Raw genomic sequence first — 22,003 nt, 5'->3', positions numbered from 1 at the left:
TAGTTTATATCCCGATTTTTTTCCTCAATTGATTTGTGAATTTTGAACAGCGGTATACTACTATTGCATATATAAGTCAATAAAAATACAAGGGTGAATAAAAAAGAAACAACACTGTCAAACCCCTGTTTGTTCAAATTTCCCTTAAGGATCCACCTGCACCAGGAATACAATATTGACCTCGAAAAATATGAGTCAGTTTACAAAACAAAACAAGAACAATCTTTCAAAAAGATATCCAACGTACTTGAATTTGAGTATATGTTTAAAACTATCATTATGATAACCATCAGAAGAACAATGACTTAAGGTCCTCGTATCTTTCTGTTTACATTCACCAAAACCCCGCGGAAATCTCACATGCGTAGGTGCGTTTTAAAGTCATGTACGTTCGTACAACAAAGTTTACATTAAAAAAATCATATAATTGTCCCGAATAAACAGCTGTTAGTGATGCAGAGAGCTCTAAGAAAAACAAATATTTTCATAAAAATTTAAATCTTTGTAAGATCTAATTCAAATAGTTATAGTTTTTCTACTTGCTTTCCATCACGATATAATTACCGAGACGTTTTTTCAAACACAACCAAATCACCCACCATGACAGCATTTTGTCCAATCACAGAAAAGTTTTTCGAGCATCCGTATTCTGTTGCCATAGTTAAGCGTCCTTAAGTTAAAAGGGCACAAACTGAAACTATACCGACTACGTCGGAAAAATATTTTCTAAAATTCATTTTTTTCTTCGAACGCTCTCTTGATAATGATCGAGGGAATTTCTTCTTCAAATTTCGATACACAATACATGAATGTTTAAAATCGTTACAAGTTTCTAAAATGAAAGCTAAAAATTAGCAGCAAGTATATATTTGACAACTATAAACTCAATCCTTTCAACAGTGAAAGTAACAAAAACAGAACCAATATTTTTTTTTAATTTTCAACTTGTTAATCCGTTTATCTTACTTTTTTTATATTTCTTTGTGTTTGATTAATTCTATGGTTTAAAAGAATTTTATCGAAATGGAAACCCCTTGACGCTAAGAAGTTAATCCATTGGACACTGATCATTTTCTGTAGAAACTATTTTTTATATACTTTTGTATGTATTTTGAGGTCGGTTTAAGGTTAGGTTTGGTACTGTCCGGACCTTGCTAATAAAGTTTATTAAAGTATCGGTAATCCGTCTTTGAGTTATTATAACACAGAAAACTCCCGTTTATAATATGTTCAAATTCCGTAAAATCCATGAAGGTTTGACAGAGTTATTATATATCGATAAAAAATATCAATCGCATATGCATGCTTAATTTAAATGGTCACTACGACGTCACAATGTATGATTGCTGTCTCGCTTTCGCGACTTTTTTCACAGGAGAGACAAACCAAACTTATACTAAAAATTAAAATTTGCAATTTCATTGGTCCAGATGTACATTGCAACAACTTGTGTTGCTAGCGAAATTCGAGTCAAAATCTAAAAACCAGTACAAATGATGAAATTAAAGAACCGAAGAGTACTTAAACTATAGCCAAACCTTGACAGGGATTCAAAGTTTTTTTATGCATGAAAGAGATCCATGATCTTCTTTTGAGCAGCTGTTTGCTATGTAGAATTTTAAGGAATATTAGGCAATCCTAAAAATACTATTATACAATTATTGACTTTTGATGAGGTGGATACAATGATTTATCAACCCCAGAGATGTGATATTCACCAAGGTCAACGGTCGAGGTGAATATCGCATCTCTGGGGTTGATAAATCATTGTATCCACCTCATCAAAAGTCAACAATTGCTTTATTATATGTCTCTTTAGTTCTCAGTGTCATTTTAATATTTTTAGATTGTGAAATATATCCTTGGTTAGATGGTATTTTGCCTAGACTGTTTTTATTTTATGCTTGGGATTTGATTTTTAGGCATATTTAAGTCTGCATAATTAAAACTAGAAGCAAATTGTAGCATTTCAATTTTTAAAGAACAAAACATTAAATGTTTATCAATCATGACAGTATTGAATACAACAGAATAAAAAACTAGATGGCAAATTCTCGAAATCTTCAGGTAGATTTTTCTCTCGTAAATAAGATTTAAATGTCCTCACGCTAGAATCTGTTGATCGGCGAGTATTTTTCTATCAAAATATTCTTAGTTTCCTCATTATTTAACGATGAAAAGCGTTTTTCAGTAGCTACTTCTGCTGCTCCAGCCATACTTTGTTGCCAGAAACATGTAACTGTCGTCTGTGAGATCGAAACGATTTTATGTCGAGAGCGCTGGTTGGTTGATATTTATTCGGTCGTTCAATTAACAAACCATTTTATTTATACATCCCTTAAATAGCTAACAAGAATTCCCCGTTTCTATATTTAGGTACACGGACGCTGTTCCAAATCTTATATTAACCTCTCGTGATTTTTGCCGCGGTGAATATAATGTTTTATCAAAGAGGATTTTCTATGCTTTTAGCCAATGAGAAAACAGAAAATTTATAGTCATATAATAAGATCGTTTAATTTGTTTTACGATCATCGATAATGTTGACCTCATACGATTTACTTTCGAATATGGAAGTTGATATTAAATAGTTCGTTTTAACGTATGTTGGCAGGTTGGGTTTTTTTTTTTTGTTGTGCCTTTCAGTGTTGTTAAGCTATGTTTCTCTTATAGTTGAAGTGTTACCCTCAGGTTTAGTTTGTATCCTAGATTTATTTTCTCTTTATCAATTTATGACTTTTAAATTTAATACTTTTAACTTTATTTACAACCATTTTTTAAGCCTCGGCCTTATTCACAACCATCTTGAGCACTGTCCAAAGGTATCTACACACGGTTTAGATTGCATGCTGTAGAGCATAAATCTTTACAAATGATATTAGCACCGGACCAGCTAAAGCTTATACCAGCTATGATATACAATATTTCTATAGAACATATTTAATGTGGCATTAGAGCACCCTAATAGTGAGATGCAGGCATCAAAAATAAAGAAGCATTTAAAGCAATCCAGTATGTACGTGTACACATAGAAAATGACATAAAAGGAGATTAATCTTTGCTGCACAACAATAATATTGTTCAAATGATTTTAACAACTTAGATCTATGGTTATTGATCGATCCAAAATATTTGTTTTGTGGCTTAACGTTTTTTCACAATAGTAATGCTACTCTTTATTTTGATACACTTCATGGATACGAAAAAGTGAAATTGTATTAAGAGCATCAATGTTTTTAGTTACAACATTATGAGAGGAGCGAAAGATACCAGAGGGACATTCAAACACATAGATCGGGAAAAAATGACGCCATGGCTCAAAGATACAAAAACAAAACAGACAAATTATAGTAGACAAAACACAACAAACAAAACTAAAGACTAAGCAACACTAACCCCACCAAATCTGGGGATTTTAAAAATTGTTCCCATTTGCAATTTTTATTTTTATTCTAATTTTTAAACTGGACACAGACCCTATCTGCGTAATAATAAGAATTTGACATTTATTGGGCAGACATTGCTTATTTCCACATTTACACAAATATTATTTATTGATCCAATGGACTACTTGCAGAGTAAATTTATATTATTTTTATCTGTACAGTTTTGTCATGCATATAAAGGATATGTAAATAAATAAACTCATCATACATACCAGGATTGAATTTTGTATATAAGCCAGACGCGCGTTTCGTCTACAAAAGATATTTTGTTCATGGACCCAAATTGACGCAGAAGTGGCATTGTGCAAAAAAGTTTTGTTGCAAATGATTTCATTTTTGGCACAAAAAGATATCAGCCGACGGAACTACGACTCTGTCATTTATTGTATATTAATGTTTCTCTAATTCTATGGAAATTTATCCCTTTTCGAACCCATTGTATATAAAAATTTAATCAACGTGTGGTTGCTGGTGATCTCAGAAGATCATTGGATGATTTTAAGGGTCATGACCTTTTTGGCTGACTGGATGAACCAAAATATGATAACAGGTGTTAATGAAATTGACAACTTCGTGCAATGTGAAAGGCACTCGAAGGGGATTTTCGCTAAACAAAAAAAGAAAATGTCTTTTTAATCATTAGAGAAACAGATTCTTACATAGTTACTCGTGGATTATCGGAGGCGGCTCGAACTTTAAAATTGATAATTTAACTATCTCGATTGGATAAATCAGATAATCCACTGGTATCAATGTAAGAATCTATATTTCTCTAATTCTATGGAAATTTATCCCTTTTCGAACCCATTGTATATAAAAATTTAATCAACGTGTGGTTGCTGGTGATCTCAGAAGATCATTGGATGATTTTAAGGGTCATGACCTTTTTGGCTGACTGGATGAACCAAAATATGATAACAGGTGTTAATGAAATTGACAACTTCGTGCAATGTGAAAGGCACTCGAATGGGATTTTCGCTAAACAAAAAAAAGAAAATGTCTTTTTAATCATTAGAGAAACAGATTCTTACATAGTTACTCGTGGATTATCGGATTTATCCAATCTCGATAGTTAAATTATTAATTTTAAAGTACTCGCCGAGGCGGCTCGAACTTTAAAATTGATAATTTAACTATCTCGATTGGATAAATCCGATAATCCACTGGTATCAATGTAAGAATCTATATATAACAGATCATCCGTAACCGTCCCGTCACTGTATTGGTATAAATAAATGTATGATAATATTTCATCTTAGATAATAGACCACTTTCGAGTTCATCCGTCACCGGAAAAAAACTCGTCAATTATACGCACCTTTATGACGTCATTTACCAGATAGAAGGGGTCGCCTGTATTCCTGCACTATCCACGTTTATCAAGCGTCTTAGTGGTCGTCATTGTGTAGGATAAACTAGAAATAATGGTTGTTCTGTAGGTACTTATTGACAATTCCCTAATGACAGCAGTGCTGGTTGTCAATTTTGAGAATTCAATTTGCCGAATAATTCGTACAACATAGAATTATAGCTTTCCAACAACTCGCTCAACATTGGAATGGAAGTGACCACGCCCCTAAACGCACAAATGACGGTGATAAAGGCGCGTATAATTGACGAGTTTTTTCCGGTGACGGATGAACTCGAAAGTAGTCTATTAAATCAAGAGAATATATTGCAATAACAATAATAAGGTAAAAATAACATTGAAGGAAATTAGTTTGGCCTTATAATGAACTGTTTCCGCAATCTTGCAGTCGACAGTTTCGAACTTTTGATTAGATAGAATCGTATGTTTTAATAAAACTTGAATAAGACTTGGGTTTATTGTAAAACAAGCCACTGGTCTACGAACCCCTTTAATGAGTAGTTACAATGATTCCTTCAGGAGACATATAATTTAACGTCCCCACTATGACCGACGTGACTGCATACTACTGCATCCCGCACAGCTAGACAAACAGATGTCCAACTATGTTAGGGTTTAAACTGCCAGTTGGAGAACCGCCTGAGTGGTCATATTTCTAATACTGAGCCAGGATTAGGGTCCCTTGTTTGTTGAAGTAAATGACTAAACTTAATGTAGATACACTTGTTAATAAACACGATCAACGGGAGACAAATCAACTTTTTTATGAGAACGTGTTTGTCAGTTTAAGAAGGTAATGGAAAAGGATATTATTAAATACGGAATACGCATAATCTGTTTGATAGAGCTCGATAATTACACCAAAAAGTGCAATAACTAGAGGTGTTGTCATCTTTCCATGAATTTCTTTCAAGCCAGAGCAAGTTTTCGATATTTTTGTTATTTCACTTTTTCAGCACAAAGTGAGGTATTGTCCAACTGAAGGTTGTTTTACACCTCAATAAAATAACAAAAAGAATCATACAATTCTAAATTATAAGAAAAATGAATATAAAAGATATAAAAATCGTTAACTGGATAACGGTTTTAAACAAAGACAATCTTATACGAAAATGCGTCCGTGATTGATTGTACGTTTTGACCAGTGTGGTGCGGAACACAATTGAATGCACCATTAATTCATGAAATACAACAACTGATCAGTCAATCTGATTGAAATACAGATTCCGTGTTCACACGTCACATACAGTGATCTGACAACCCTTCCGAATCTACGTTTTGTATTAAAGACATCCAGGTCTTGACTTCCGGTTTGCCGCAATGTCTTGAATAGAGTGGAGACTCAAATTTCATTTGCTGATATAAAATTACCAGATCAGAAAAAAAACTAAGTGTTGCCAGGTCCTTAAAGATATATGTATTGCGTGGACACAGGAATTTTAATTAGTATGAAGATCAGTGTAAGTTTGAGGAGGGTTTTTTTTTTTGCACAAGTACATGCTTTTTTTACTCATTGTAAGAGCTCTTCTTGTTTCGGTTGCCTGATCTTAAATAATAGGATGTCAAAAATAGCACAATTGGTAATATTCAAATATTAAGTCAGTGTAATGATAACAAAATGCACTCTATAAGTATAAATGTTAAGCGATACGACTGAAAACAAAGGATTTTAACTTTTCCAATAAACGATCTATAATTTTATTTTTTTTAAAAGTATAAAATTCCCAATAGCAGCACGTACTATGTTGTAATACAACCTCGTCTTCAAAATTATCTGGATATACGATTTCTATAATCATACAAAAAATACATCCCTCGTATGGCTTTTTCTTAATGTTTTTAACAGCTCAAATATATTTATTCTTCTTATTAGCTTGTTTTTGTGGGCATAGACAAGCCTTTAAGGAATGCAATACATTCTTTATTAATTGTCTGTATCTATTACGGATGTTGACACAGCTTAAAATGTATTGTCAGGTTCTTGATAAATTTAAGCATTCATTCGTTTTATTTATCTATGTATTGGGCATTTTTTTTAATGTTGAAACTTTATTTTGAATGGATCTGAGAATGAAATTTTGGTATGTGTCAAAGAGACAACAACCCGACCACAACGCAGAAACCCCTTCAATAGATATTTAAAAAGAAGGAGGAGAAAAAACGAGGCCACCATAAAACCGTCAACTCGTGAAAACAGAAAGCACCATGCCTTAAAGAACGGTAAAAATAAACCACCAAACAATACACGTACAATCTACACTATAATAATAAGAAATGAGAACCTATTAAAAAGAGGTTTCTCGGAATAGGTAAAAATGTCTTACTCCACGCGGGGACCCTGTTCGTTGTATCCGTTATGTCATTATCGAGAAAAGAAGAACAGTGTATCGTCGCTGGGCTTCTAAAATGTCGTATATGACTTTTTTGGCTAAAAATACTTTTTGATCGGGTGATTCAGCTACTCTCCTTCTATCCTGAGATGAGGTACGGAATCGACCGAGTTATGACGAATGGTAGACCACATCCGGGTCATCTGTCACACTTACGTTCCAATGCATACAACTAAGGTTGCAGTTCCTTTATAGACAAACATTACAATATTTTGCTGTTTTGGTTGTTCTGTGTAGATTTTATTATATTAATGTTCCAAATTGTTTTCTGTCTTAAATTTCAACTTTTATTTGATATGACGTCACCTGATAAATGTTGTACATACCATTATACAAATCATGTTATGTAAATGTACTGTCATCACGCAACATGTGTAGTTTTTTTATATATATCAAGCAGCCCGCTACAAATGTATACAAGCGATTTGCTAAAGTATGTCTCGCGTCAGAATATTTAAATTTTGTTTTGATCACTTCTTGATACCAGACATAAATAAAAGTCGTGTCTCAAATGTGGCAACAGTGTCGTATTTGTTATGTCGCCATCACGCATGATGAAGGTGATACATGTACTAGTACCAGAATCGCGCGCCGTGTACACTTGTTAGGTTGGTCGTATTATGATTTATAAAGATGGTACTCAGAAAGCTTGTCATGCTTTTAGTGTTTAGATATAGGAAGATGTGGTATAAGTGCCAATGAGACAACTATCCATCCAAGTCACAATATAAAGAGTAAGTCATTATAGGTCAAGTACGGTCTTCAACACGCAGCCTTGCGGCTTACACCGAACAGCAAGCTCTAAAAGGCGGTCGCCCCAAAAAATGACTTCAAACGGGAAACCCAACGGTATAAAATATATATAATATAAAACGAGAAATCTGACCAGTTAAGCCTTTTACAACGGATGTTTATAGTTCTTTCTTACTGTTACACCACTGTCCCATGATAGGGGTAGAGTGAGGATCCCACTCACATTATGCTTAAACCACCCACATTCTGTATGTATGTGCCGTCCCAAATCAGGCTCCTGTAATTCAGTGGTTGTGCTTTATTGCCATGCTATATATTTTGTTTTCGTTCATTGTGTGTACATTATTGATGTCGTTAGTTTTCTTGTTTGTACTGTTTTAAAACTTTTCATTTCGGGGCCTATTGAAGCTGGCTGTGCAGTATGGGCTTTGAACATTATGGAAGGTTGTACGCTGACCTAGTGTCATTTTGGTCTCTTGTGAAGAGTTGTCTTATTGGCAATCATTCCGAATCTCTTTTTACTATTCAGTTTAAGGTCTTCAGTACGTTTGAAATAATGCTACTTTCGTATTGTAACTATTCTGACTTTGATGCTACATGTTGGTGAGCGAATTGTTTGTATGCCGCATTGAACATCGAGATATCACACATTCTAGTCAAAATCCGTGTTGTCTTTTCTTAAAGTAGAATTATTTGAAATCATTCACCCACATTACTAAGTCAACGACCACTTTTACAAAAATAGCAGTAGTACCAAGATTTACTTTTAGTGAGAGAGAAAAGAAAAAAGGAGACTTCACTCAATTACAAAATATTACTTTTACCTCCCATGGGTGAGGATTAAACTTGGATTGAAATGTTATCTGTCTACTGCTAGTAGTATCAGACATTCTATTAAAAGGTCATAGTCGGTGATAAATAAATATCCATAATAAATCTATGACTTACATGTACTTTAAAACTTGCTACCCTTGCTTACTTTCTTAGAACAATTGCCATGGCATCAAAATACATACATACATCAAGTAAAACCTGTTATGCAAATTTTAAAAATGTATGTTCCTTTTTTAAAAGTTGATTGATGAAATGTATAACACCAATGATTATGGTGGAAACAGTTATATAAGAAGTTAACATATTTTCTATGAACCTTATTTTATTGTAGGCTAGCGATATCTCGTGATGTCATATATGTCCTTCCAGGAATAACAACAAAAAAGCATTCAGAATTGCATCATGCAAAACTACAGTTCGGAAGGAGTCGTTCTATCCTAGAACAATATGAGAGTGGAACACCTTGCCCAACTGTAAGGTCTATGCCCCGAGTCCTGAATCTTTCAAGGCTCAGCTCCGTCAGTAATTAAATTGACATGTTTTTATTTGCACTTGTATATAAAATTCATCTAGTGTTTGTTTTTGTTAAATTTAAAAGTTTTATACATGCGCGCACTCCATAAATGTGGCAGAATAGTCAACCAGTTGACGGTGGCCGCTTACTGGAAGAAGATGTGCTATAGAACCGTTTATATCTTTGTAAAGCTGACATATTAGACGTCGCGCAAGATACTGACTGGTGACAATTTGAAGGTGATTCGAGAAAAATCGGCGAAAAGGCTAACTGTCCGTTTAGGACGCAACAATTTGCAGAATCGCTAAATAATTTTCGTTACCCAATCTAATGGCAACAAAATATCTGTTTTTCATGATATTTTTTTCACGAATAGGTTTCGATTTGAAGCGCGAAATTTTATGAAATAGGCAATTTTGCCGTGTAATGCGTAACATTGAACATTGAGATCTCCAAACATTTTTGAGAATGAAATATGGATTGAGTAGCCAAAGGTAGTTCTCATTTGGAAGGAATTAAGAACCATATGTAAAGTTTTGAATTACATAATTTTACTTACATATATGACGTCATACATGTAGAAAAATGACGTCATAGCAACTTTTTGATCTTGTAATGGTGACAAATAATCTAGACTCCAACTGCAAACTTTGAAGATCAAATTCATATACTGAAGGTAATTTTAAAAGGATATCGTTTATATTTATAATATATAAATTACAAACATTTCTGTTTAAATTGGTACCAAACTTTTTGAGTTTACTTGTTTTAAAAAAAAACTATTGAAAAAATTTATAATCAGAAAAAATGTCCCGTATCATCTGAAATCCAAACAAATATTCCATTTTGACGATTTCGGGATCTACGATGTATCGCGATTAAATCAGAAGAAAAATACTGATACAGATTTCAAAAATTACAACAAATACTGAACATGATAATATAAATACTGGCTGTTTTTATATTTTATCCTTTTCGCAAATAAAGAAAAGAAAAATCAGAAAAAATGTCCAATGAGACAAAAAACGTCGAAAAATAATGAAACGTCATATTTCACACAGAGTCAATACGCAAAAGAAATTATAAGAAGAACTTGTAAAGAATCGATCTTCAAACATGAAACGATATGGGCATGTTTTTGCCTTAGGGAGCTTCCATTTGATTTTTAAGGGGGGGGGGGGTTAGAATGAAATTTGAAAAAGAGGGAGGACAGGGGTTTTGAGTGTAAAAAAAGGCAGACAGGAGTTTCGAGTAAAAAAATAATGAATAAGAATGGAAACGGGGAATATGTCAAAGAGATAACAACCCGACCAAAACGTAGAAAACAGCTCAAGGCCACCAATGGGTCTTCAACATGCGAGAAATCCCGCACCCAGAGGAGGTCTTGAGTAGGCCCCGAAATCCTAATGTATACTAGATCAAGAAAATGGACGCCACTCTTCACTTCGAAACACAGAGATGAACTAAAAGTAAAAAAATATAAAAGACTAACAAAAGCTATAGGTACCTGACTTAGGACAGGCGCGAACTGCGGTGGGGTTAAAAGGGCAGGATGAGCAATTTTTGGCAAACAAACCCAGGATAAACTTGTAAAAAAAGGCAGGACCAAATATAGTGAAAATAAAAAGGCAGGACCGAGATAACAACTAAAAACAATGCCGGACAAAATTTTTCATCCCCCCCCCCCCCCCCCATTAAAATCAAATGGTTGCTCCCTTAATGAAATAAAAATATTATTCTATATTAAAATTCGTAAAAAATTATTTGACTTTAGGAAGTTCTGAAACAATCTAAAAGAAGAGTTACCATATTAGATAATTTTCGTAGACAAAACAAGAGGCACCAATCCCTTCAAACAACCGAAATGATCTCTGGTGTTTCAGGAGAATGATTAGTTCCAAAAAAATAAAACACGAGACAAAAAAGACTCATATTCAATTATTGAATGTATTTATAAACCAACAGTCAATTAAAATAATCGGACTTAAAAAAATCAGACCAAAATTTTGTGTACATTCAAATATAAATATGCTTTCAGAAATATGAATAACAGAAAAAAAAGTAAACTTTCGGCTAAGGAAATACTTATTAGGAACAGAGAACGAAAAAGGCTTCAGAAAAATGAAACGAGTAGAAAATCTTATGGAAAGTTGTACAAGAATAAAGAGAGCGAGACAAAAACATATAGTCAAACGATTAATGCAAGAAAAAAGAGAGAACAAAGGGAGAAATCTAAGAAAATAAATGAAAGAAAACTGAAAAATAAAATGAATGTCCGTAAACACAGAGGTAAAAAAAATGTAGAACTTTCATCAATGTCACTTGTTGTACCAGAAGGTTCAAATGTTTTCAAAAACAGAATGGAAAAGGCCAGAGCCCTAAGAAAATTTAAAGAAGGTTTACCAAAATCTCCATCTAAACGATGCGCAGTTATATCGACTTATTTGGCCCGCAGATCCCCTCGATCGCCAACAATAGCTAATCTGAAACATTCAGTTTCGCCAGTTGAAATGGCCGTCGTTGCAGATATTCAAGAAATAATAAAATCTACAAAATTAAAGCGATCTTAGAATGCACGTTCGGTAATGAATTCTGTTACTGCATCAATCAGCGGGGAAAATTTAGCAAACTCGAGAGGTAAAATTAAACTGTGTAAAAATTTAGGTTTGCCAGCAAGAAGGGTTGCTGGAGGCCAGCGTATTAGGTCTAGAATTCTTAAAAGTGAATCGTCTGCATGGGCTCTTACGCAACAGAAAACAAGAAAAGATTCCATTTCAGAAGAAACAAAGAAAACAGTTTATAACTTTTGGCTCTCTGATGGCATATCACACCCGACCGGCAACAAATCCGATATCAAAAGAGAACGATTGGGACCAAACTTATATACTTCGCATATGACACACGTGCTGGAAAAAACACAAACTGATGCGTATTTAGATTTTGTCGCCAAATATCCGGAAATTAAAATTGGACAAAGAGCATTTGAGAAACTTCGACCGTTTTTCGTAAGACCTGCATCTGAAAAAGATAGAAATACATGCTGTTGTAGATATCACGTGGAAGCAAACCTTGTTTTCAAAGCATGTATGAAGTTCAGAAAATCGTGTGACAGGGAAACCGATTCGCAAGAAAGTGACTATCCCGTATTTGAGAAAATGTCAGACCTTATACATATTACGCTATGTCCAAAAGTAAATGGATTTTATAGAAAAAATTGTCTTGACCGAAAATGTAGCCTTTGCGGAGTTGGTAATTTCAAACTTTCACCCAACGAATCACAGTCGTCTTCAACTGTTGAATGGCAAAAATATGAATATATAACTGAAAAATCGAAGGGTAAAAATGTAAGGCGCCGACTGACCCTGATAAAAAAGAAAACTAGCGTAAACGAAATGTTTCTCAATTTAAAAAAGCTTCTCGAAACTTTCCCCGCTCACCAGCACCGATCAAACTGGCAAAGCAATCAACTTAAAAGTCTTGTTCAGAACTTGCCAGTCAATCATTGCATATGCATCCACGATTATTCGGAAAATTATCGCTGTGTCGAGAAAGAAGAAATCCAATCCAATTACTTCCAAAGAACTGAATTCAGCATTCATGTAACCGTCATGCACCGACACGCCATTTTAGAATACGATGGTGTAGACAGTACAGAAGAATTTCCGGAAATAATTACGGAACATTTTTTCGTAATTTCCCCGGACCTGCAACATGATAATGATTTTACAAAATATGTCCAAAAGAAAGTTAAGGAATATTTAGATTCAATATCATACACAGTTGATCATATGCATGAATTCACAGACGGTTGTTCTAGCCAATATAAATCGCGGCACTGTTTAGGAAGTTTATCTACTGCCATCCCTGATTTCGGATATAAAACATTCCATAGAAATTTCTTTGAAACAAGCCATGCAAAAGGGCCTCAAGATGCCGCGGGGGGATTTATAAAAAGACAGGCGGACATATCTGTTCTATTATCTAATGAAAATTTCCAAAGGTTCACACGTATTGAATTCAGCAGAGTGACAGCTGGGGTGCTACATATCCCCCTGGATTCGAGGTTTTCCGGGGTCATTATTATGACAAAATCAGTGACAATGATCCGTTAAAATATAAACTTTTAAAGACAAAGACTGCTTTGGTACCGACGAAATCTCTGCTATACATACTTGCTGATGTAGATGCCTCTTATCGTATAACTATTTCAGAGGACACCCATCTAGACATTCTTTCTGTATTGGACAATTTGGATTGAAATAAGAATTAAATTATAAAACATCATGCACTGTACAGTTGTTTAGCCACTCATAAAATATTTTAGTAGACCTTTCCGATTCAAATGAAATGATTCAACGTGGCTCTGCTTATAATTAAAAAATATAAAATATATATATATATATATATAAATAATTACATTTATAGTTACCTTTTTTTGTATTTGGAGTTGTTGTGTACACTTTTTTAGGCGTTTATATATATATATATATATATACATTTTTCGTTAAATAAAATATACATGAATATCTTTACTGAAAAAAAATATTCCCATGAAAAAAAACCTGAATGAATCAATGCTTACACATTAGAAATCACATTAGAAAAACGTTACGTAAAAAACAAGAAAATAAGACAGCTTTTTGCTATATTTCCGACGTTACGTTATTATCACCAGTATTTTGCGATACCGTTAAGTGCCTTGCGTTCTTCAATTAAATAATATAAAAATAAAGAGATATGATATGAGTGCCAATGAGACAACTATCCAACTAAGTACCAAGTTAATGGGTGTAAATACTGATAGTCAACAGTACGGCAATGAGATAAACCCATACCATGTGGTCGGCTTTGAAATGCCCAAATATGAAATATTTCGATTGAGAAAACTAACGTCCTCATTTATAACAAAATAAGTTACGAAAAATAATGTGACAGCAGAATCATGTAAATGTTTATAAAGATTGTACAAAATGAAAAGGTTGTTCTTTATTTCAAAGTGAATTTGAATAGTACATATCTATTTATTATTTTTAGTACATTTCTAATTCAGTTAAACACTCTTCTCTTCACATATACTTCGTTCGAAAAAAAACCAGATATCTTTTCCTAAGCAGACCTTATTTTTTTAGACATTTGTATCTCAAAAACAGACCCAAGGGTAGGACTATATCTTGGATTATAGCAACAAACATTCATTGTGAAATTGATAAGTGAGGATCTAAATTGAGGCGTGTTCACTTTTATATATATGTATATATTTCATTTTACCCATTTTCCCTCTGTCTCTTTTTACACTTCAACACCATTGTTAATCTTTTACCAGTCCCTTATTCAGTACGGGGTTTCATCGCAAGCTTACATGCGACTTACTTCGTACTCGTTCGAAGCACGGTATATATAACTATTATAAGTTGTAATGTGATATGAGATCGTTTTACAAAAGGCTACGTTAACTGTTCTTTTTCTCACTTTCCTTGTTGGTTTATACAAGAATTTATTACTAGCTTTCCTTCTTTAGCCATCGAAAATGCTTGAAAAATATGCAAAACATACGTTAGACGAAATTTATTATATAAAAATAAAGACGTGTGGTATTATATTGCAAAGGAGACAACTATCAATCAAGGTTCAAATGAGGTGGGTGTATTCTTTCGTAAGAGGAGTTTGCAACATCAAACATGTATAATCTAAACTATATCTATCCCTTTAGGAACCACTGGGTTTTCCTGAAAAAAATACATTTCTTTAAGCATAATAGAAAAACGTGTATTCTTTCTTTCAGGAAGTTCGAACAACATGATATTTTAATGTGAAATATCATATGGCAGTAACTGATGAAAAAAGGAGGCTTACTTTAATCTTGTTGTTTAGACTAGTAATTCTGTATGGAACAACATAATATTTTAAAGTGAAATATGGCGTTATCTGAAGAAGAAAAAAGAGATTTAGAATTGGTGCTTCTGTTGTAGAAGGCTTGTTTGAAGCTTATTGTGTAGACGCATATTACGCGTGAAGACACGTATCACGTGGTGTAGATTGTATGTTGACCTCTACTTGACTTCTTAGTTTTTCGTGCCGTTGTGTTTAATATTGTCTCATCGACACAATCCTCCTTTTATTCATTTGTATAAAACAAATAAGATCCTCCAAATGTTAAATGTCAGATTATTAGCCAATAATCACACATTAATTACTTATTTATGAAAGGCTGTAAATAAATAAATATTTTAGATTATATGTTCGATCTGATTTAGTAACAAGTTATTTCACATTTTCGGACACTTCCCTTCAGTTTCAATAAAATATCTCATCTATGTGAATTGACGGATATTTGTCATTCAGTTTATTTATTTTCTAGGAAAAAACATTTCAATTTCCTATAATTATTACAATGGCACGACAATGAATAGTACGATAATCTAAAAAAAATCTATACTTAATTTTCTTTTAATTACATTTCTTTTCATTCTTAGAAATTTAATAACATTTGAAATATCTAAGATCAATGTTTTAAAATACTTTAAAAGATTATAAACTACATGGTTGATTTAACCATTGTTTTAATTTTCTCCATTTCTCAGCTCTGATAGAAAACAGGAAAAAAGCTTTATCAAAATTTCATAACTCTTTTTTATTGCGCATTGTAAATATCTTAAAAATTTGAAGGTAAAATGTCTATAAAACTGGAACATCAAAACAGTTGAGAAAATTTATCAGAATTATAGATAAAGAAAATGATAATCATTCTATTGCGTCTGTCCTTGAAAAATTTCTTGCACAAAATCTTGCATGTGCAATGATGTTTACAACGCTGTCTTTATACCATCAAATTGGTTTTAAGAAGTAATATAGTCTGGACTGTTTAATTCTGTATTACTAAACCATGAATGTAAGCTTTTAATTGCATAAATTGAGTTTGTGTATTAAAATGTAGACGAAATTCCAAATGAATGAACTTAGTATTTTCTTAAATTATTATAAATCTCATATATAAATAAGTCTGAATTATTTTCTTCCAAGGTTCAGGAGCCTGTTTTTATTAGAAGACACTTCCTCACTTAGTCGAGTTCTCCCACTGGATGCTAACATATCCGATAAAGAATGGAGTGCACCGTTAATTGACAATCTCTGGCGTTTGACCACTGAGTTAAAAGCATCTTGAAGACGTTTGATTCTATTTTCCTCATCGTCTGCTACAGTTAAATCATTTCTTTTACCAAGATCTATTAATTGTGTATGCGACGGAAGAACAACACTTGTTTGACTTTGGCGTCGTTTGTTTTGTTGAAATCTGAGCATGCGTGCAAGAGCTCTTAAGTCACCCCTGACTGAAAGGCCCCGTCGTTTTTGTAGAGATATATCACCTCCCCTATATTCATTTCCGGTCTCTATATTATCCGATTGCAGGTCGTCGTCTTCGGATGGGAGAAACATTGCTTTGCTTACAACAAAGGCAGATACAAACACTAATACTATTTGGATTCCGTTCAGGTTCATGTCTTTTCTATAGGGTGGAAATAAAAACCTATAAAATAGAAGAAAAAAAAATAACTGAAGTGTTTAAAACGAATTAAATCAGAAATGTCCTGCAATAGGATCGTGAATACAGAATTATACAAAATAAAGTTACATCGTAGTTTACATATACCGTTGGTTGTAATGTTGTTAAAAATCTATATAATGCTTCAAGTTAGTTCATATACAAAAGAAGTTGTGGTAGGATTGCCAATGAGACAACTGTCGACAAGAGGCCAAAATGACACATACACTAACAATTATAGGTCCCCGTATGGCCTATATCATACATATTTTTCAAACAGCAGAACAGTTTCTGAGTTGTATAATTTCCAGAGCGTTTAGGATCATTTCTAGCTTTTGGTTAGGTGTGTATCGTTCAATTTTTCGTGTTTTATGTAGTGTTGCTGTTTGTCGGTTGTTCCTCCTTTTTTCTTGTTTTATTCATTATATCAACTTATAGTTTTTGATTGGCCCGTTGCTTTTTCTTCACTTCGTTACATTTATTATAGTTGATAAAATCATATAACTGGTAAGATATATTCTGAATAAAACTTGTTCATTTACTTTAAAATGTAATCTTATCTCTAGAAAACGTTATTTTTAGAATGCTTCTTGTTTATTTTTCATGTCTTTTAGTCACGTTTGCCTCTTTTGTTTTGAAAAAATACGTTAAACCAATCCTCTCTCTATATCAGAAGAAAACAGTTTATATGGTGTAGAAACCTCACTAAAGTTATCAAGTTTCACATAAAAATAAATAACACTTTTTAAAAGCTACAACCACCCTCACATTTGGTAAAACAAAGATTCTTCTCCGATCCCAATAAAACCAATGTAAATATGATAACTATAATTTCTTTAAATAAATAAAGGATAAATGTTGTCACGCTTGAAATATTTGCGTAATTGAATACATTTATTTAAAACAATTACAGTTTGAAATTTCACACTTACAAACAATCTTCGCATATGTAATGGTTTGGAATGTCTCGTTTGAGGGAAGGATAGCAAAATGTAATTAAGCTTATCTGACAATACTTGCATGAACATCTATAAATAGAAACAAAAATTTAGAGATTCGACAAAACGATAACATTCAGATTTAAAGATTAGTAGAAGGAGGCAGAATTTAATGGAGCTGCCATTTGATTTTCAGGGGAAGGGGATAAAATGGAATTTGAGAAGAAGACAGGACAGAGTTTTCAGTAAACAAAAACCGCAGATTTAGCAATAAAATTTAGGCAGATGAGTATCAATAATAAGGATGAAAACGAATAAAAGACGATACGGTTTCAAATAAACGTCAGCAACATAAAAAAACATAAAAAATATTTAATTCGTAACTGTCTCAATTGACCAGAAACTATCCATGATGTGCCATGAACACTGACTTCTACAAATAACAAAATAAGTAATATAGCGTGACATAAGTAACCATAGACAATGTTAGGAACATTATTGATTGGTGTTTAACGCCACTTAGAACACTTTTGTGCTATTTCGTGGCGGTCATGCATTTTCATTGGTTGAGGAAGCCGGAGTGCCAGAGAGAGTAAACGACACCCATGCGGGATTAGAACTCACAACGTAAGACTGCGTTGGATCGCTTGTGATACGATAAAGTAGTTCGACTGCGCATACCACTTGGCCACTAAGGCCTTGAGGTAAATTGCGGAAGTTGGAAAAATAAGAGTGTGACGGGGGTAGACAACTCTTTACGTGTCTAAACCCACGTTATTGTTTGACATGTTTTCTATTGAGTTTGATTATAGAGTCTGGCGGTCTTTTTAAACGCGGAGTAAATCTTGATTAATGTATTCATATTTCAGTTCCGACATTATCTTTACTAATTACAATATTTTATTAAAATTAAAGTATCAAGTTTCTTTATATGATACGTCAACAGATTGTAAAAAAAACTGCAATTATATAATTAGCATCGGATATTGAATAATTACAAATGTTTTATTTTCTAACGACATTTCTTGTATAATAAATTAAATGTCAAAAATAAGACAACAATGCATTCTTCTATAGTTTGAAAATATTGACTATTTATAAGTTTTAATTTCGTATCCACAAGTAAAAATTGAAAATAAGTCAAACAGGAGATGTTATTCCTTTAATAGAATTTTGCTAATTGCTACCCATCAATTGATCAAAATTAAGTATGAAAATACGCGCTACCGACCTCGTTTTCGGTTATTCTATTTCCGGTGTATCGATGTTGAGGAAAATGGTGTCCAGTTTACAGACGATTATTTTTTTTGGAAAGATTGCAACACCACTGAGTGGGATAATTGTGTTTCACGCAATAAAGGGCTATGCGTTCTTGTCTAAAACTAAGACATGTTAAAATGTCAAGTTTTAAAGTTTTTCTATGAAAGTCTTGTCATATGAAACATAAAAGTTTTGATGAAATTATTCCACAAAAGAATTAGTGCTTACAGTTATGTAAACGCAGTTTCAAATATATGAATTTTCCAACTTGTATTTAATTTCACTCAAAATTCCGTGAGCTTTTTCTTTTGATTTTTTCTCATATTTTTTCAACCTTCATTGTTAAAAGACATACGACAATCCTGTAGTTGTTAAAATCCCCGGCCTTTGGTCTCTGTGGATATATGGTTCATTTAAAATCATACCATGTCTCATTATCTTTATATCATTTATATGATTTATTTTGATATAGCCATTTTTGAAACAATGGTACACAGGCATAACAAAAACATAATGAATGGCAGAATATACAATTTATTGTGGACAAATATCGTGTGTAGACACTATTCTGATCAACAAAAGAAACTCAATTACTATAACTTCTCGGGATTTAAAAATCAAACGGCTTTATATATCAAAGTGAAGAATGTATTTTCTTTGAAAAAAAAACAAATATAATACAAATAATGATAATGGACCCTGATACGATATTTTGTTTACAAAAAGATACATTTGTATCAGATTCTTGTCTTTTAACATATGCAACAGCCATGGGTTTTTTTTTTTTTAAAGAGATGATTAAAAAAATTCCAAATCCTTATATCAGTTCATCAGAGGATTCTAGTCTAAGGTTGTATTTCTTGGCATTCTATTTAAACTTTCAGGTTTATGAACGACAATTATTGTTAGGGAGGGGAGTTATGAAAATTAATATGATGGCCTGGTAAGAGCTGAGAATAAATAAATTTGTAAAAGACAGGGTGAAATGAATATTCTGCAACACGATAGTGTCTAAATGCAAAAAAAATAAACACTACTAAGGTCAGTTCGGATCTCGAGCATTTGACTCCGATCTAAATTGTCTCTAAAGGATTGCCAGTTTGTCTGTCGAATTTTTGGTACGCTGGTTTTTTTGCACCAACGAAAACTGGTGGCATAGATATAGCAAAGACTGTTTGAAGTGGCGTTAAACGTAACCAATCGATCAATCATATAATACGGTGTGGCATATTTATATTTTGACAGGCTTCTAGCCTTTTTTAGTCTTGTATTATTTTAATTTTAGTTTCTTGTGTACAATTTGGAAATTAGTATGTCGTTCATTATCACTGAAGTAGTATATATTTGTTTAGGGGCCAGCTGAAGGACGCCTCCAGGTGCGTGAATTTCTGGCTACATTGAATACCTGTTGGTGACCTTCTGCTGTTGTTTTTTCTATGGTCGGACAGGTTGTTGTCTCTTTGACAAATTCCCCATTTCCATTCTCAATTTTATTTCTTACTTTAACATTAAACTTTAAAATATGACAGTATACTGCTTCTGTCGTTTGTGTATGTGATACATTGTAGCTGAAGAAGCCGTATGTTAATTTTGAAGCATGTTTAATTCCTATACACGAACACAGTCACAATTTAAATTTATTCCTAAAACTTAGAGATCTTTATTGCAACATCTTTATTGTTACACGATGACGGTTCAATTTGTACTGATACTGATGTTGTTTTGAATAAATGGAAAATTTCTTTTGATAATTTACTGAATTGTAAAGATAAAGATAACTTGCCTAATGAAAGTATAACAAATAATAATTCAGATGATTTTTTAGATTGTGAAATTACTATGGACGAAGTTTTAAATGTATTGATTAAAGCAAAAAATGGCAAAGCGCCAGGTATTGATTTGATACCTATAGAATTATATAGAAATGATTTACTTTTAAATGTTTTACATAATTTATTTAATAAGTGTTTTAAATTTGGTAAAATCCCCTCCATGTGGAGTAAAGGGATAATAACACCTATACCTAAGTGTTCTACAACAGACACTAGGGATCCTTTTTCATATCGGGGCATTACATTGTCATCATGTAGCTATAAATTATTTTGTAGCATTTTAAATAATAGAATAGTATCTTGGTTAGAAACTAAAAATATTTTACACGATGAGCAAAACGGATTTCGGGGGGGTAGAAGTACTATTGACCATTTGAGTACGCTAACATCGATTATTGAAACCAGAAAATTACGAAAATTATCTACGTTTACAGTGTTTGTAGATTTTAAAAAGGCATATGACACAGTTAATAGAAATTTATTGTTTAATGATCTTAATGATCTTGGTATAAGTAAACATTTTTTGTGTGTTATAAAAGCTATTTATTCTCAAGTTGAATGTGCTATTAAATTAAATGGGCATATGACTGAATGGTTTAGTGTAAATTCAGGCCTAAAACAAGGCTGTGTTTTGTCGCCAATTTTATTCAATATTTTTATAAACAGCTTAGTTACAAATATTAAAGCATTAGATATTGGTATTGATATTGATGGTGAAAAAGTTGGCATTTTGTTATATGCAGACGACATTGTACTGATTGCAGAGAATGAAAGCGATTTGCAATTATTCTTAGATGTTTTAAATATATGGTGTAAAAATAAGTTATTAAATGTTAATCACGAGAAAACTAAAATTGTACACTTTAGAAATCCTTCTGTACAGCAGACAACAACAGTGTTTTTATTTAATGATAAGCAGATATGTATTGTACAAAGCTATCAATATCTGGGTTTACTATTAACTGAATTTTTAAATTATGATGTAATGGCTAAAGCCGTAGCCAAATCAGCGAACAGGAAATTAAGTTTGATTATTGTAAAGAGTAAGGCCCATGGAGGTTTCCAGTACAGTACATTTACTAAATTATTTGATAGCCTGGTCTGGCCAGTAATAAGTTATGGTGCAG

At 32.8% G+C, this 22,003-nt stretch overlaps 1 protein-coding gene across 1 annotated transcript; it reads left to right on the top strand.

Annotated features, from left to right (window-relative positions):
• Window positions 1-9,563: 9,563 nt before the first annotated feature.
• Window positions 9,564-13,418, top strand: LOC134689867 (uncharacterized). Its single transcript, XM_063549836.1, has 2 exons — window positions 9,564-9,982; window positions 11,345-13,418. The coding sequence occupies exon 2, from the start codon at window positions 11,892-11,894 to the stop codon at window positions 13,416-13,418; it is 1,527 nt and encodes a 508-aa protein (XP_063405906.1). The 5' UTR covers window positions 9,564-9,982; window positions 11,345-11,891.
• Window positions 13,419-22,003: the final 8,585 nt, after the last annotated feature.

This window comes from Mytilus trossulus, chromosome 11, assembly GCF_036588685.1.
Source record: "Mytilus trossulus isolate FHL-02 chromosome 11, PNRI_Mtr1.1.1.hap1, whole genome shotgun sequence".
Classification (NCBI taxonomy): domain Eukaryota; kingdom Metazoa; phylum Mollusca; class Bivalvia; order Mytilida; family Mytilidae; genus Mytilus; species Mytilus trossulus.
This window is presented reverse-complemented; position numbering and strand designations above follow the sequence as displayed.